The following is a 15158-nucleotide window of genomic DNA, read 5'->3' on the forward strand; positions in this document are numbered from 1 at the left end:
ACCCTGTGATTTTTGGTTGCATAAATCTGTTTGATGGCTGCTAGTCTGGAGGAGGTAAAACTTCAGAAAGATTAACGTAAGAGGAGACGAAAGAAGAGAAACACTGAAGCAGACATTAAAGCAGAAAGGTGGGCAGCCCCGGTGGCCCAGCAGTTTAGCGCCGCCTTCAGCCTGGGGTGTGATCCTGGAGACCCAGGATCGAGTTCCACATCAGGCTTCCTGCATGGAGCCTGCTTCTCCCTCTGTCTGTGTCTCTGTCTCTCTGTCTCTTTCTCTCTCTCTGTGTTGTGAATAAATAAATAAAATCTTAAAAAAAAAAAAAAGGCAGAAAGGCCAAGAAACACAGGCAAGAATAGAAACTGTGACAGGTGCTCATATGTTTAGGGGGAAAGAAAATTCCTGGCATGTCTTTAGATGCTATCGATCTTACAATCTTATGTATAAATAATAATCTTACTGGGCCACAACCTGCTCTGCCCCTGCGGGGTCACATATCTGAAGAACTTTGGGGTTTTCTGTAGAGTTTGTGTGTCTTTGCCCACCCTACATGAAATGAGGACTTGTTCCCAAAGAGTGGGATGAGTCTTCGTGGAGGGAAATGGAACTCTTAAAAGAAAGAATAAATAAGAAAGAAGGAAGCTCCATGAAGTTACTTGGCACCATGACTCCTAGGGGAAAAGCTGGCTTGATGTTGTGTGCCAAGTTCTCTGTGGGAACACTTTGTGAGGGATTAATCCCAACAGGTGCCTAACAATTTGGTTTTCATCAAATATTATGAAATTACCTTTTTGCCTGGATTTGTTCTGATTTTCCATCTCACAATTGCAGGAAGGCACTACAGCACATGCCTCCACTTTCCCTCTCACCAGGATCTACAGATGTCTCAACTTTCCTGTCTCCCAACGTTCTAGAAGAGGTGGACAGCTTCCTCATAAGGATAACTAGGTAAAGTCCAGGTTGATGGGATGAGGCTTATAAGGGTAGATGGTCTGTATGCTTGTTAAGTCTTTTTTTTTTTTTTTAATTTTTTAGTGGTTTAAATATCAACGCTAAAAATGGCTCATTTTTAGTGACTGAAGAGAAAGTGAAATCATAGTTTAGCCCTCTAAGCTCCATGATCTAGCGACACCACCTGATCTCGGGGTGGGGATGGAGGTGGGGGTGCCTCTGATGCAGCCAGAACAGGTGTCTCAGAGTCCCCAGAGCAGAGGCTCTCCACCTGCTTGGAGCCCCAGCCCATGGCCTCACCCGGCGCCTGCTGCCTCTGCGTAGGTGCTCACACCGCTCATCTGTGGGCCCAGGCAAGGCTCCTTAGTGGCTTGACAGGCAGTGCTTGCTGTCCTCTGTCCTGTTTCCACCTGGCCCTGAGGAAACTGTGTCAGAGTGCCGACAGTTTGAAAAGTTGCAGTGTAACGGGTTTAAAAAGACAGGCATGTGTTGGAGCACACCTGAGGTAAGTTGTTGGTACTTGGGGGAATGAGCTCTTGACGTCTGGCTAGTAGTCTGGCTAGTAATCGTTCTTTGTAGCAGAGGCTTTTTATGTAGCAGCTTTTTTTTTTTTTTTTTTTTAATGTATTTTATTTATTTATGATAGTCACATAGAGAGAGAGAGAGAGAGAGAGAGAGAGAGAGGCAGAGACATAGGCAGAGGGAGAAGCAGGCTCCATGCACCGGCAGCCTGACGTGGGATTCGATCCCGGGTCTCCAGGATCACGCCCTGGGCCAAAGGCAGGCGCCAAACCGCTGCGCCACCCAGGGATCCCTGTAGCAGCTTTTTTATTGTGGTTTATTTGTTGTTTGGTTGATACAGTCTGACTTGTTAAAATTGATATTGTTAGTATTATTTAATAGTTATAGAGTAAGGGCACAGAGGTAAGGATTGAATTTCCTTGTCCTATGGGTTGATTTAGTTTTTCTTTAGGTTATCTTGTGGATTTTGAGAAAGTATGTCTGATGAACACAGAGAAAGCATGTCTTATGTGATTTTACTGATGCTGGTCAGTGATGTGGGATTTGGGCTGCCTGGATTTTCTCATGATTTTAAGAAGTGAAAAGTTTTTTGCTCTTTGTTTATAGCTGCTGTTCAACTCCAGAGGTGGAGCTGACTCTTCTGGCCTTTGCACTAGCAAGAGGAAGTGTTGCCAAAGTGCTGAGCTGTCTGTGTACCATTGCTGACCACCTGGACACACGCTATGATGCCTCGTCCCTCATCTCCTCCATGGCATCAGTCAGGCAGACCCTGCTCCTTAAATACGGTAAACGAGTAAGGCGTGCTGGACCAGCTGCAAACCCATCACTAACCTGGCATCCTCTTATATCCTCCATGATTCCGGGATGACATAGCCTCTCCTACAGGGGAGGGCAAGAAGAAGAGGGTATGGGCTCATTGATGGCAGCATCAGAAGAGGGCCTGAGTGTCCCCGGGGTTGTACTCTTGGGATTTACTGGCCTGATCACTTAGGCTTAGTGGCCGTTTGATCACAGCCATCCTGGAGGAGGTGTAGGTGTGTCTCTGTGTAGACCAAGAGGTTTGGGAAGCTGGAGTACCTTCCATCTCAGGGAGGGAGGGATCCTGGTCTTAGACTTGCACCCCTCTGCCATCCCTCTGAGAGCTGCCTGCCTGCCACCGCTTTGCCCACCAGGGCTCAGCAAAGAGTCCACCTTAGTGCTTTCCTGCTGACCAGGATGGGCCTTCCTAACCTTTCTCAGTGAATGTGGGAGGAACAGCTTATTCACTGTCTCGGCCTCTAGTGCTAAAGATTCTGTCCACAAAGTCCAGTATCGGATCCCATCCTGTTCAGTTAGAGCGGCAGACAGTGCTGTCTCTGCCATGATATTTGTACCTTTGCCTTAGTACAACTTAATAATTTATTTTATGTTTAATAATTACGGTCATACTGTTGATGTCTGGTAAATCCAATTTTCCCCCTAAATTTGAAGAGGTCATTTTATTGTGGGGTTAAGGGGCCTGTAGCAAGCACAGCTGGATGGCAAGGGTATGTAGTGTTTGGAAAATACTCTCCAGGAAAGTTATCGATTCAGATGAGCAGTTATTTGGGCTGGGAGCACTGGACAGGGGAGTGATGCATGCAGGAATGTTTGTTATTGGCAGTGTCCTAGTTCTGGATTGGGTTCTAGGTTAATGGGTATTCATCATAGTCTTAACACAAAAGGGAAAGGAAGAAAAGCTTTCAGGTCATCGTAGCAAATGGTACTTTTAAAAATTCTTAAAACTTTCAAAATTTGCCTGCAGGTATATTAAAGGAACAACACCCAAGACCCTAAGATATTATTTATATATTTAAATGCAATTATAATAAAATTAATTATTGTCTCCAAAACACCATTTTAGGAATCCCTCTCCCAAACTGTGAATCTGTGGTATGAATCTGTATCTTATAATGTGCTTTGTTTCAGAATAGTAGTTATTCTAGAGACCTCTTCTTGGAATTACATAGGGATGTAGAGCTCTGCGTGGTCTGTTTGAGGAAGGCATGGAAAAACGGTGCCAGCTTTTGTCTAGTATAGCTTCTCTGTTTTAGCTGTTACATGAGTGCATTTGCAGTCAGCAGTGTGGGGGCCACCTGTGCTCCACTTCCACTGGCATGCCTGCTAGCTTTTATTTTTTTACAAACTAGCACCACCTTCAACCTCTCGTTTCAACCTCTATTTTCTTCGATCAGGTAAACCTCTTCAGCTGACCCTTCAGGCCTGTGATGTTAAAGGGAAAGAAGAGAAATCAGGGCCCGAAAACCTCCTTGTCGAGCCGTGGACAAGAGATGGTGAGTGGTGGGTCTGTCCATGTTTGGTGAGCAGGAGAGGCCGCAGTGTGTCCTCTGGCTGTGGGGACCGTGGGCTGGGCCTTGGGCTGCTCAAGACATGTAGGCTGCGCACCAGGTTGGCCTTCATGAGGCAGTGGTTCTATAACCATCTGTGCCTTCTGTAGGGCAGCCGGGTATCCCGCTTGGTGTCAGTCACTTGTAATGGCTTGCATATACTTGAGCCCTCCATTTTTGAAAAGCGAGGACTCTTCCTTTTGGAATCTAAAAAGTCACCATTTTTAAAAATTGATTGTTTTTAAATATTTTATTTTTTTTATTCATGAGAGGCACAGAGAGAGGGGCAGAGACACAGGCAGAGGGAGAAGCAGGCTCCCTGTGGGGAGCCCAGTGAGGGACTTGATCCCAGGACCTCAGGGTCATGCCCTGAGCTGAAGGCAGACGCTCAACTGCTGAGCCCCCCAGACATCCCAAAGTCACCATTTTTAAATTCAGATGATTTTTATATTGTGTTGTCCTAAAGCATTAAAAACCTCAGCAGGTCCGAAGCATATTGCTGAAAAGATAGTTAAGGGGAAGGGTCTATCTCAGTATGGCTCACCTGGATCTGGAATGTCTGGAAGAAAGCCTCCGTCCTCACTTGGTACCAACACAGAGCTGCGGAGGCTCTCTCTCACGTGGTGTGGGCCCTTTGCCTTGTCCCAGGGTGTCAGTGAGGCTCTCCTCATCCGTCTTGTTGGCCAACTGGCTCACTTCCTGCGTGAGCCCCCGTAGAGTCAGTGGACTGTTGGGAACATGGCTAATTCAGCCCAGGAAGGGGAATGTGCTGGCAGCCATCAAACACTGGCACGAATTGCCCTCCTGCTTTGAATTTGCTTTCTCCTGAGCCTTCCTCATGGCCACCTGCGTTCTTGGCGGTCACCTCTCCTCTGTCCTGTCCCCTGTGTGCTTCTGCTAAGGCACCTCCTCTCCCTGGTGGACTTTACAGGCCACAGACCCTTGCTGCGGTCCTCTCTGTGCTGCGCAGCCTCTGCAAGGACATTTCCTTCACTTGCTAAGGGCCACACAGGCTGCTCACTCTCCCATCACCACAGTGGGCTCTTGTCCTCCCTCCCCGACCCAGGACAGGCAAGACCACTCTGCCAAAGGCTCTGCATTTTTCTTCACTCTCTGGAGAGTCAGGAGTTTTGTCTCCAGAGCATAGAAGACAGAACCTTCTCATAACCTGTAGGTGGATTTGTCTTGTACTCTCATCATTATCCACTGAAAAGTCTCTGTTTTATTTTATCTTTTTATTTTACTTTTATTACTATTTTTTTTCTTTTTTTAAAAGATTTTATTTACTTATTCATGAAAGACACAGAGAGAGAAAGGCAGAGATGTAGGCAGAGGGAGAAGCAGGCTCCAGGCAGGGAGCCCGATGTGGGACTTGACCCTGAGACCATGGATCACACCCTGAGCCAGGGGCAGGTGCTCAACCACTGAGCCACCCAGGCGTCCCTTTTATTACCATTTCAAATCATGTCCCATCTATTCTTCTTTTATTTAAGACTTTTCTTTAGAGCAGTTTTAGTTTATAGCAAAATTGGAGGAAGGCGCACAGCATTCCTGTATAACCCCTTCCCCCATGCACCGCCTCCCCCATGAGGAGCGTCACTCCAGAGGGAGGCATTTTCTTACTGAGGATGGGCTTATGTCAACATGTTATAATCACTCAAAGTCCATAGGTAACCTTAGGATCCACTTTTCTTTCTTTTTCTTTTTATTCTTTTTTTTAAGATTTATTTATTTATGTATTTGAGAGAGAGGATGTCAGGTGGAGGGGCAGAGAGGGAGAAGCCAACTCTGCACTGAGCAGAGAGCCTGACTCAGGGCTTGATCTCACAACCCTGAGATCACGACTTGAGCCAAATCCAAGGTCGATGCCCAAATGATTGTGCCCACCAGGCACCCCCTTTAGGGTCCACTCTTGATGTTGTATGTTCTGGGAGGTTAAACAAATGTATAGTGACATGTAGCCATCATTATAATACCACACAGTATTTTCAGCATCTTAAAAAACGGTATATGGATTTATAACACTAGTCAAAGTCCAAAAGGACTGCACGTTTTTTTGTAGAATGAGAGTTGAGTACTGTGTTACTCTCCCTGTGACTCTTCTGCCCACCACCCCTCCCTCCTTTCCACTTCCCTCCTGTGGATGGATCTTGTAAAATAGTTGTAGTTGGTGGGCTGGTAATTTTGGTTATGTTTCTTAGAAGTACACAGGTGGGATGTGTGTGAGCCTTGGTTTCCCCTGGTCGCTCACTCCATGCCATCACGGTCTGTGTCTTGTAACTCTAGGTTTGGGTCTCTGTTGTTTACTACAGAAAGTGAGTCTGGGGAGATAGGTCAGGTAGGGGAAGGTCCTTGCGGCCAGAACAGCTGAGTCTTGAGTGATTTCTTTCTTCCTTTATGGGGAAAGAGGCTCTTTTCCCTGGTACACTTTAGGCTTCCCAAATACACAAAGTGCCACTCTGGACAAGTGCCTTTTGCCGCCCAGAGTGCCAGAACCCCCACACTGACCCTCCGAACGGCCTACTTTCCTGTCCCGTATTCTAAAGGACTACCAGGTGTTACCGACAGAACAAAGGGGTAGATTTGTGAAATATTTTAAATCTGTGATTTGTTATTTATTTACTGTCATTTTAAGAAAAGAAATTGGGTGAGTAGGGGAATGGTATCAAAACAGAGGGAGCTGTCTCAGGGATTGAGCATCTGCCTTCAGCTCAGGGCGTGATCTCGGGGTCCTGGGATTGAGTCCCGCATTAGGCTCCCCACAGGGAACCTGCTTCTCCCTCTGCCTGTGTTCTCTGCCTCTCTCTGTGTCTCCCATGAATAAATAATAAAGTCTTTTAAAAAAACGGAGCTGTAGGACATCACATGAGCTGTTTGTTTTTTTTTTTTTTTACCAAGGAAAGGAAGAACAAAGTTTTATTTATTCACCTTTTAGGCTTTATTGATGTATTTGTTTTAGGCTTTGGAAGAAACCTTTCGATGTGTGTTTGGTGGCAATGTCATTTAAAAAGTGTCTGATTCTTTCAATGTAGTTACCGCTTCAGCTCCTTTGAGACAGATGGCCAGTGCGGGTGGTCAGTTAATGGAGGCTTTGAACACACAGCAGAGCAGCTCACAGATTAGGGTTACTGGAAGTGAGTTGTGTGGGTTTCTTACTGTGTGGCTTCCTCACTTACCACGTAGTTACTGTTCCACAGAACTAGGTCCTGCCCTAGCTGCTTCTCTCTCTGAATGAGACTGTGCTCCTTTGGGTTTAACTTTCTTAGTTTTGGTGACACTTTTGCATATTGTCTCATGGCGATTCAACTTCAAACATTTTTGTCTATTGAATTTAGTGTAATGAAGGAAGCAGCATGAGGTGGGTTTAATCTTTGGGTCTTGAGCAGGCAGAGTGGTTGACGGTGAGTTCATGGTTCCTGATTGAGTGGTTGGTGCTGATGTGGGCATGTGTGTGCATTTTATCATTTACAGATGTTTGAAAGAGAAAGACAGCCTTGGGTCTGGTAACAGACCTTTTTGTGGATTATTAAAGGATAATAGCAACAAAAGAGGTAAACCATGATTCATACAAATCTAAAGTGGATGGTTACACTGTTTATCTCATTAATGAGTGAGAGACCAGGGAGGTGTTATGCACAGTTCAAAGGAGAATTCATAAAACACGTACAGACAGTAAGAATGCCACAGGGACCTGCAAGTAGGTGCAGCATTGATCAGTCTTCATGAAGCAGCAGCAGGTACCTTTCCACAGAACATCGTCTTTATTTCTGCAGACAGAACCGTCAGCACAACTGTCTTTATTCTACGGTTTATGGAGTTGAGTAGCTCACAAACCATGAACGGTGGAGGGAGTGCAAAGAGTGTGCTCAACAGAACCCCTGGCCAGCGTTTCTGCCTGTGTCAAAGTCTTGCACAGTCTTTCCTTGCCAGAGTGTTCCTGAAGTTCCGTCATCCCTGCGTTGTCCTCTAGACCCACGTGCCTTTAACCTGGTCAAGCATCAGGCAGGTTTAGGAATGGCATGGAAAGACGACTGGTGGTCCTATCTTTTGCATGTTTGAATTCAAGTCACAATCTGTATAAAGTTGATATCTCTTTATTGCTACCTCAGAGCAGGGCTGCCAGTGTGGTTGGGAAGCTTGTGTGCTGAGGAGGCCGTGCCTGGCCACAGGCTGTTAGGTGGGGTTGGCAGTGAGCTCGCACCTATATAGAGGGGAGCTCTCTTCCTGAGTTTTATGAAAATACCAGGTAGACTAGTTTTACCCCCCACCCACTACCCCCCGGTGTGTATTCTCCCGTTAGTTCTTAGGGTCATGACAAGCGAGTCAGTCGTCCTCACTTCAGTGTCTTCCTTTTGCAGGGTTTCTTACAGAGACGGGAAAGACCAGAGCAAGTACCATTTTTTCTGCAGGAACTGAATCTGCCTTCCAAGTTACACAGATCAGGATTATGGTAATTCTCACGCTATCCTTTTTAAGCAATGTTACTGCTATTTTTAAACATAGAGTCACGTTTCCAAGTCCCTGTCACTGGATTTTCACCTCTCACTGAGTGATTATCCCGTGCCAGGACTGTAGCGGAGCACTGGGCACAGAGATGAGTAGATTTTTGTCTGGGAATGTGTGAGTATGAGGATTGAGAAAGATAAGGGCTCTCTTCTTAGGAAGCAGCTTTTTAATTTTTTCCAGGACTTAATGTATTCAAAATATCATTTTGAGTTTCCCTTTAAGCCATTTGAATTTAACCATGTTATTTGGAAACAAACAGCCACAGGATTTTTGTACCTTCCATGTATTTGAGCTAGATCTCTGTTTCTAGGTTCGACGTGGTGGCATCGGTGCCCAATGTGGGTTGGTGTTTGCCTATAACTCATCTTCTGAAAAATTTCATGCCGAAGAACACTTCAAAAGGTTTGAAAAATATGACAAGTGGAAGCTTCAGGAATTCAGGCAATTTGTAAAGAGCAGGTAAGGAACAGAATAAAAATCTTTGTAGTTAATAAGGCCATATGTGTTTTCTTATTGGCAAAATATGCTTTCGTGTCTTTGTGGAAGAGCTGCTCCTGGATATCCCCAGTGGTCATGAACATTCATTGCTTTCTAGCAGTATCTGTGAAAACATGTTGTAATTTGCTTGTAGATTCTTAACTTGGTCCCTTCTATAACCAGGCATATGCATCTCCAGAATGGCTGGGTACTGATGCGTGCCTACACTGTCATGAGTGTTACCTAGTCACTGGGAAGCTTACTGATACTCCAACCATCCCCCTCCTAATCATGCTTTTATTGGAGATACTTTTAATCACCGACTCTGCCCTGAGCCTGATGCTGGGTGCAAAAGAGATGCAGTGAACACGTCGGCACAGTCCCTGCTCTGTGTTGCTCACTGTCAGCTCACAGTGTCAGCACTGGGCAGGAGGGGTGGGGGCTCTGGGAGGAAAGACCCTGGAGGGAGTGTTGTTTGTAGAAAGAGCTACAAAGGACGACGTACCGTGGAACCGCCACAGGAAGAAGTGAAAGGAGAGATCCTGAGCAAAGAGCAGAGCAGACTTGAGAACTCGGGTGAAGTACGGTGAGCTCAGGGACTTGCAAATATCAGAAGTATACTGTGAGGTGGAGAGTGGCGGGACAGGAGCTAGAGGGCCAGAAGGCAGCCTGGGTCAAGGCTTGGGCTTGATCCTCTAAGCAAGGATAGGGGGCTAGCATGGGGGGAAGAATAAGGAGACCAGATGTGTGCCTTACCAGTACTGTTCTGGGTCACACTGCATGTAGTGTGTGGCCAGGGGAGAGCCAGCATGGAAGCTGGATGGAGTAGGAGGGGGCAGCCAGAGGCAGGGGTCACCTCACCAGAGCAGCACTGTCAGTGATGGGGAGGTGGTGGCCCAGTGAGAGACCACCAGAAGGTGACTGAGTGTAGAGCAGAGGAGTAAGGATGCCGCAGGCACCGGGAGAGCCAGGGACTTAGGACTAGGCAGGTGAGGCCACTGGGAGTGTCCTTCTCTATAGAAAATGACTTGGGAAAACAGTCTTTGGGGAAGCTGATGAGCTCTATGTTGGTTCTGTTGAACTTGAGGTCTCAGCAGACTTTGAGGTACTTGGCAGCTCATTGGACATGTGCGTTGGAGCTGGGAAGAGGTATGAAACGTACCAACAGGAGAGACATTTAAAGGATGATTTAAGTGAGTTAGATGATTCTGGAAGAGTATGTGGCCTGGGAGAGAAGAGAGACCCTATAGCTCAGCATGCTGACAGGCAGCAGGGAGGCCCCTGTGTGTCATCCCAAAGCCAAGGGCAGTGATGCTAAAGGAAGAGAGTGGGCAGCAGTATCACATGCTACCCAGGCTCAGGTGGATAAAGTCTGCAAGTGGACCTGCCCAGTTCAGCCCAGAGGTCATTGGTGAGCCTCGGGCAGCCTTGCCCCCCTCATTCCTAGCAGTGAGTTAACAGAGCTGAGCCCCAGACTTGTCTTGGGTGATGGGGTGCTAAGCTACCAGAGGCCCTTAACTGTCATCCAGAACTGTGTTGCCAAGCACCGTGTACACGTCCCCAAGGACTGTGTTCAACATGGATCCTGATTGGTAGTTCTGGGTGGAGACTCTGGTAAGAAGCTCTTGGGTGATGGCGTTCCCCACCCGTGGACCACACTTTGAATAGCATGGATCTAGAACAACTCTCTCTGTCTGCTGGACTTGGTTTGGTGGCATTCCTGACAGATGGTTGCTCAGCCTCTGGAATCCCCTTCCTGCTGGAGAACTCACTGCCCTTCAGCGGTTAGATTATGTTCAGTTGATCACTACTGTTAATTCTAGGCCTCTAACTGAACTTGAACAAGTCCCCTTCCTCCTAAAATCTTCCTCCCCACCATATATGTATATGATTTTTCAAAAGGTACCCCCCCTTTTTTTGATGATGATAACTAGAAATTACACTTGTTTTTAAGCAGCTCTGTCCTATTCTTGGAACATATTAAAATAAGTTTTTTTTTTTCCCTAAACCTGCTGTTAAATAAGATCTTTCACCCCTTATGTAGGTCTTTCTTTTACCCTAGATGTAGGCCTATTCACTACTCCCTTGCTGATTTTAGCTTCTGGCTCCAGCCTGCACTGCTCTGAAATCTTAGTCTGGTTGGCCTGCATGGTATCAATCTCTCTCCAGTTTGCAGATCAAAATGTTAATGTACATGTACCTATCTTCTTCCTTTTTCTTTTCTTTTCTGTTCTTCTGGCCAGATGTGGGTAAGTCAGCTTGCCCCTGTGCCCACTGGCAATGTGCATACTTAGGAGGGTGAAGTTCTCTTTTCTGCCCTCTGCCTGCTGTGTGGTGTAGTGAACAAGGATGCTTCTCTGTGCTCTCTGACTCTAGCCAGCTGTCTCTCTCTCTCTGAAAGAGTTTCTTAATGGCTGCCACAGAGCAAATTTAAAAATCTTCCAATGTGATATTGATGAAATGGTTTTGGGTTAGAACAGAATACTACCTGTGCTATTGGTTTTTAGGATTAATTATGTCATGAAATTTTTATGGTAAGAGGAGAACATTTTTTTCTCCCTGCTACAGAACCTACTCAGGACCTTAATCTTTACCTCTTCTTGCCATGCATGCCCGTGTTAGCTCGTCCTCACAGAACACACACGTGTAGCTAGCTTGCTAGCTATATTACAGGCTAAGTACTGGAAAGTTTTAGAGATGTGACTTGAAAAGACTGCCTTTTTCTCCTTTGGTTACTTAATTCCTGAAAAGGGAGTACAATTCAAATGTCTGGTTTGTAAACAGAAGTGGCTGGAGTTGTGCTCCCTTTAGCTTCCCTGGAAGGACCTTTTAAGGAACAGGAAAAAAATTGGAGGCTGACAGTTTCCTTTTTTGGAGTTATAGGATCTGAACGCTCCCTGGCTTTTACCCTCCAGTTGTTGCAAGTGTACCGAACCTCAGGCTCATCGTCCATGTAGTAGCCAGACCTAGGGAAAGAAAACGACAGAACCTGCCTCTCCTTTGGATACTTCTAGAAGCACACAGTGGTTGTTGCATTGTTCCTTCCTCCTGAGTTGCTCATCTCCGATACCTTGGTTTCGTGTCTCATTCTTCAAATATGCCAGCTATCTAGAGAAACAGACTTACTCTTTAGTTCCTAGATTATATTTGGCACTGGTGCTGGTTCCCATGTCACGGATAAGGAGGCTGAGGGATGGGGAGGGGATCACCACCAACTACTTCACACACTTAGAGGCACCAGGTGCCACAACCCGTCCCTGGTTGTTAACTGTAGGCCACACATACAGTTTAGTGCCACTCAGATGCTGCTTTATTTGTTAAACCCTTGAGAAGTATAGAAATAGGAAAATGTTTTGTGATTACCATTGTGTTTACAGGGTTGGTTGCTCAGCTGATGACCTTGGCGAGGATGACCCTATTGGCTGGTTTGAGCTAGAAGAAGAATGGGATGAAGCAGATGTCAAGTTGCAGCAGTGCAGAGTTGCCAAAGTAAGCATTAGTGAGTTTTGGCCTTCACTCATTTGCCCACTCCCTGCTTTTATTTCTGTCCGTGTTTATGGAGTGGTTAGCATGTGCCAGCCCCGTGCCAGCCCCAGAGCCCTAGAGCCAAATTGGCCATGACTGTGCCCCTCACGGGGACACAGATGGATGAGACGCCACATACAGGGATGTACGGGGCTGTCACGGCCCAGAGGAGGAGAGTCTTACTGCACCCAGAGCTTACTAGGGGAGGCTTCCTGGGAAAGGTGGTGTGCTCCCAAGTGTTGAAAGTCGATGAAGTCCCCACCCACAGCCAGGCTGAGAGTGTGGGGTAGGGTGTCTGCAGCTGGGAAGCAGAAAGCACACTGGCCTAAGCGCACGAGAGATTGTCTCCATGGTTGTGAAAGGAGCAGTGATTATCCGGCTACTTCATTTTTTTAACCCTTAGTGTAAATCTTAGAAGCTTCAGTATAAGAGAAATAAGAACTATCTTTAGGGCTCATATGTAGTAGGTGTTCAGTAAATATTTATACCTTCGAGTAGTGGAGTCTGAATGGCTCTTGACAAAGGAGCTTCTACTGCAAGACGCAGAGAGTTTGCACGGAAGTCGGGCTTTAAAATGGTTTTGGCTTTGAGCGGACAAGTCTGTGTCCTGGGCTATGGTTGTATTACTGTATTGTTGTATTGTATATTAGTTGGGGGCTTCCTTAGGGCATTTGTCGACTGTTTTTACCACATACCTGGTTTCTGTTTCAAAATGACTGGGCCACAGAGCAGATGTATGTCTCTGATTCATCCTGTCTTACCCTATGCCGCGAAGAGGGAGTAATGCTGTTTTTCCTGTTGTGATCTTTCCCAAAGCCTGACATGATTCAGCACGACTTCTTTTTTCTGTTTGTTGAGATGTTGGGTTTCTGTTTTGTGCCCCCTGCTAGGGAGAGTGGAACCTAATTATTAAAGTCCTCAGGGGACCTTCCCAGAAGGGCGTTTATCTCTCTTCCATTCGTATTCCAGCTTCTGAGTCCTCCTTAAATCTCTCTGTCCTCCCTAGTATTTGATGGTGAAGTTCCTCTGCACCCGTCAGGAGTCGGCAGAGCGCTTGGGAGTGCAAGGTCTCAGCATCAGCGGGTATGTCCGGCCAATGCGAGTGGAAGCGGAGCAGCACATTGTCTGTGCCCACTGCAGAAAGGATGGGGAGGAGAGTGTCTGCGGGACCACGCTACTCCTCAGGACGCTTCAGTTCACTCAGCAGCTTGCCCATGACCTGGTAGTGTTTCCTCAGTTATTTATTTTTTTCCTCAGTTATTGAACCTTGTTCTTTGGGGAAAACTAATGGTGGCATTGAGGGAATAAACAGCCACCGGTGAAAGCTGGCCTTTTGAAGCATGCGGTGTGAACGTCGTGCTGCTGTGATGATGTTGGAAGAGCAGGGGAGTGAGGTGCTGGCCACCAAGGGGGTCAGTGAATCAAGGACCAATGAAGGCATATGGTGTCCCTGGGAGGCTTCCTACAATAGACTACAGACAACCGTAGAGACCCCAACTGTGATTGCCAGAGGTAGACTAGGGACACAAAGCAAGTTTATTTTTTTATTTTTTTATTTTTTTAATTTTTATTTATTTATGATAGTTACAGAGAGAGAGAGAGAGAGGCAGAGACACAGGCAGAGGGAGAAGCAGGCTCCATGCCCCGGGAGCCCGATGTGGGATTCGATCCAGGGTCTCCAGGATCGCGCCCTGGGCCAGAGGCAGGCGCCAAACCGCTGCGCCACCCAGGGATCCCACAAAGCAAGTTTATGGGATTCCTGTCTCCTTTAAGTACTAGGAGAATTATTTCTGAAATGCAGGTGAATGGTTTGTTCAATAAAGGTACCAAAATGTCAGGATTTAAAACCAGTTGTTTCTGATGCTGACTTGTAGACTCACTCATGAAAACACAGTGACCAATTGCTCCAGGGAAGCTTCTTGCCATTGTCACCGTGAAGAACACGACTTAACCTCTTGCACTCGTCAGGGTGTGTTTGGGGGCTGTGACTCAGTTTACCTTTGGTGTGCTTGGTCTGTTATTCAAGTTCTCCGGTGGCAGCAGAACACATAAATGAGCGAGTGGTGGGGATGTTTGGAGCTGCGGGTACGCTGGAGCAGGACTCATGCAGCCAGGGGTCAGAGTGCATGCTGTGTAATCTCACTGGCACTCTGGGTATGGTGGTCAGGGAGCCTTCCTGGGTATGTGTGTGTGTGCATACATTTACACATGTGTTCTTACATATATGTGTGCGCGTGCGTGCGCGCGCGCACACACACACACAGGTCTTGTGGAAAGTTTCACACCAGGAGTAGTTGTTCAGGTGCTCCTGAGTTGGGAAGCGTTAGTACTGGCTAATGGGAATTCTGCATGTGTGGCGCTGCCTCACCCGGTCACATCGAGGAGTAGATGAGCCATTACAATATTTCTCTGAGCGCATTTTTCATTGTATTTTTTCTGTTTTTTCTAATTTTTTAGGTGCAGCAGAAGGAAAGTGGCTTAAAATATAAATCTTTTCTGGACTTCGCGGGTCTTGATTTGCAGATCTTCTGGAATTTTTATAGTAAATTAAAGCAAAAGTAGGTCAGAATTTGTTATAAGGTGATAATCATATAAACAAAAGTGAAAATACTGTTTTACATTCTACATAGGTAGTTTTTTCTTCCAAGATTTTTAGACTTCTCACTAGTTTATATTGTTTTCATTTGAAAGAATTGGTTATTATTAAAGGTAACAGCTCACGTTTCTGTAATGTACTTTGGCCAGTGTTTCTGCAAACATTTTGTCATCTGATTCCCATCACAACCTGGTGGGGAAAGCAGGTCAGGGATTGTG

General features: G+C 46.3%; 1 protein-coding gene across 4 annotated transcripts in view; it reads left to right on the top strand.

Moving 5' to 3' along the window:
- ZZEF1 (zinc finger ZZ-type and EF-hand domain containing 1) overlaps window positions 1-15158 on the top strand; it is a 100930-nt gene that overhangs the window by 27747 nt on the left and 58025 nt on the right. For all 4 annotated transcript variants that reach the window (XM_077893192.1, XM_077893193.1, XM_077893194.1 and 1 more), the window contains 8 exons: window positions 829-945; window positions 2077-2255; window positions 3684-3782; window positions 8195-8286; window positions 8653-8801; window positions 12197-12308; window positions 13351-13566; window positions 14802-14902. In XM_077893192.1, the coding sequence (XP_077749318.1) occupies window positions 829-945; window positions 2077-2255; window positions 3684-3782; window positions 8195-8286; window positions 8653-8801; window positions 12197-12308; window positions 13351-13566; window positions 14802-14902 (1065 nt within the window). The remainder of the gene's footprint in view (window positions 1-828; window positions 946-2076; window positions 2256-3683; window positions 3783-8194; window positions 8287-8652; window positions 8802-12196; window positions 12309-13350; window positions 13567-14801; window positions 14903-15158) is intronic.

The sequence above is a fragment of the Canis aureus genome, chromosome 3, assembly GCF_053574225.1.
Source record: "Canis aureus isolate CA01 chromosome 3, VMU_Caureus_v.1.0, whole genome shotgun sequence".
Classification (NCBI taxonomy): Eukaryota; Metazoa; Chordata; class Mammalia; order Carnivora; family Canidae; genus Canis; species Canis aureus.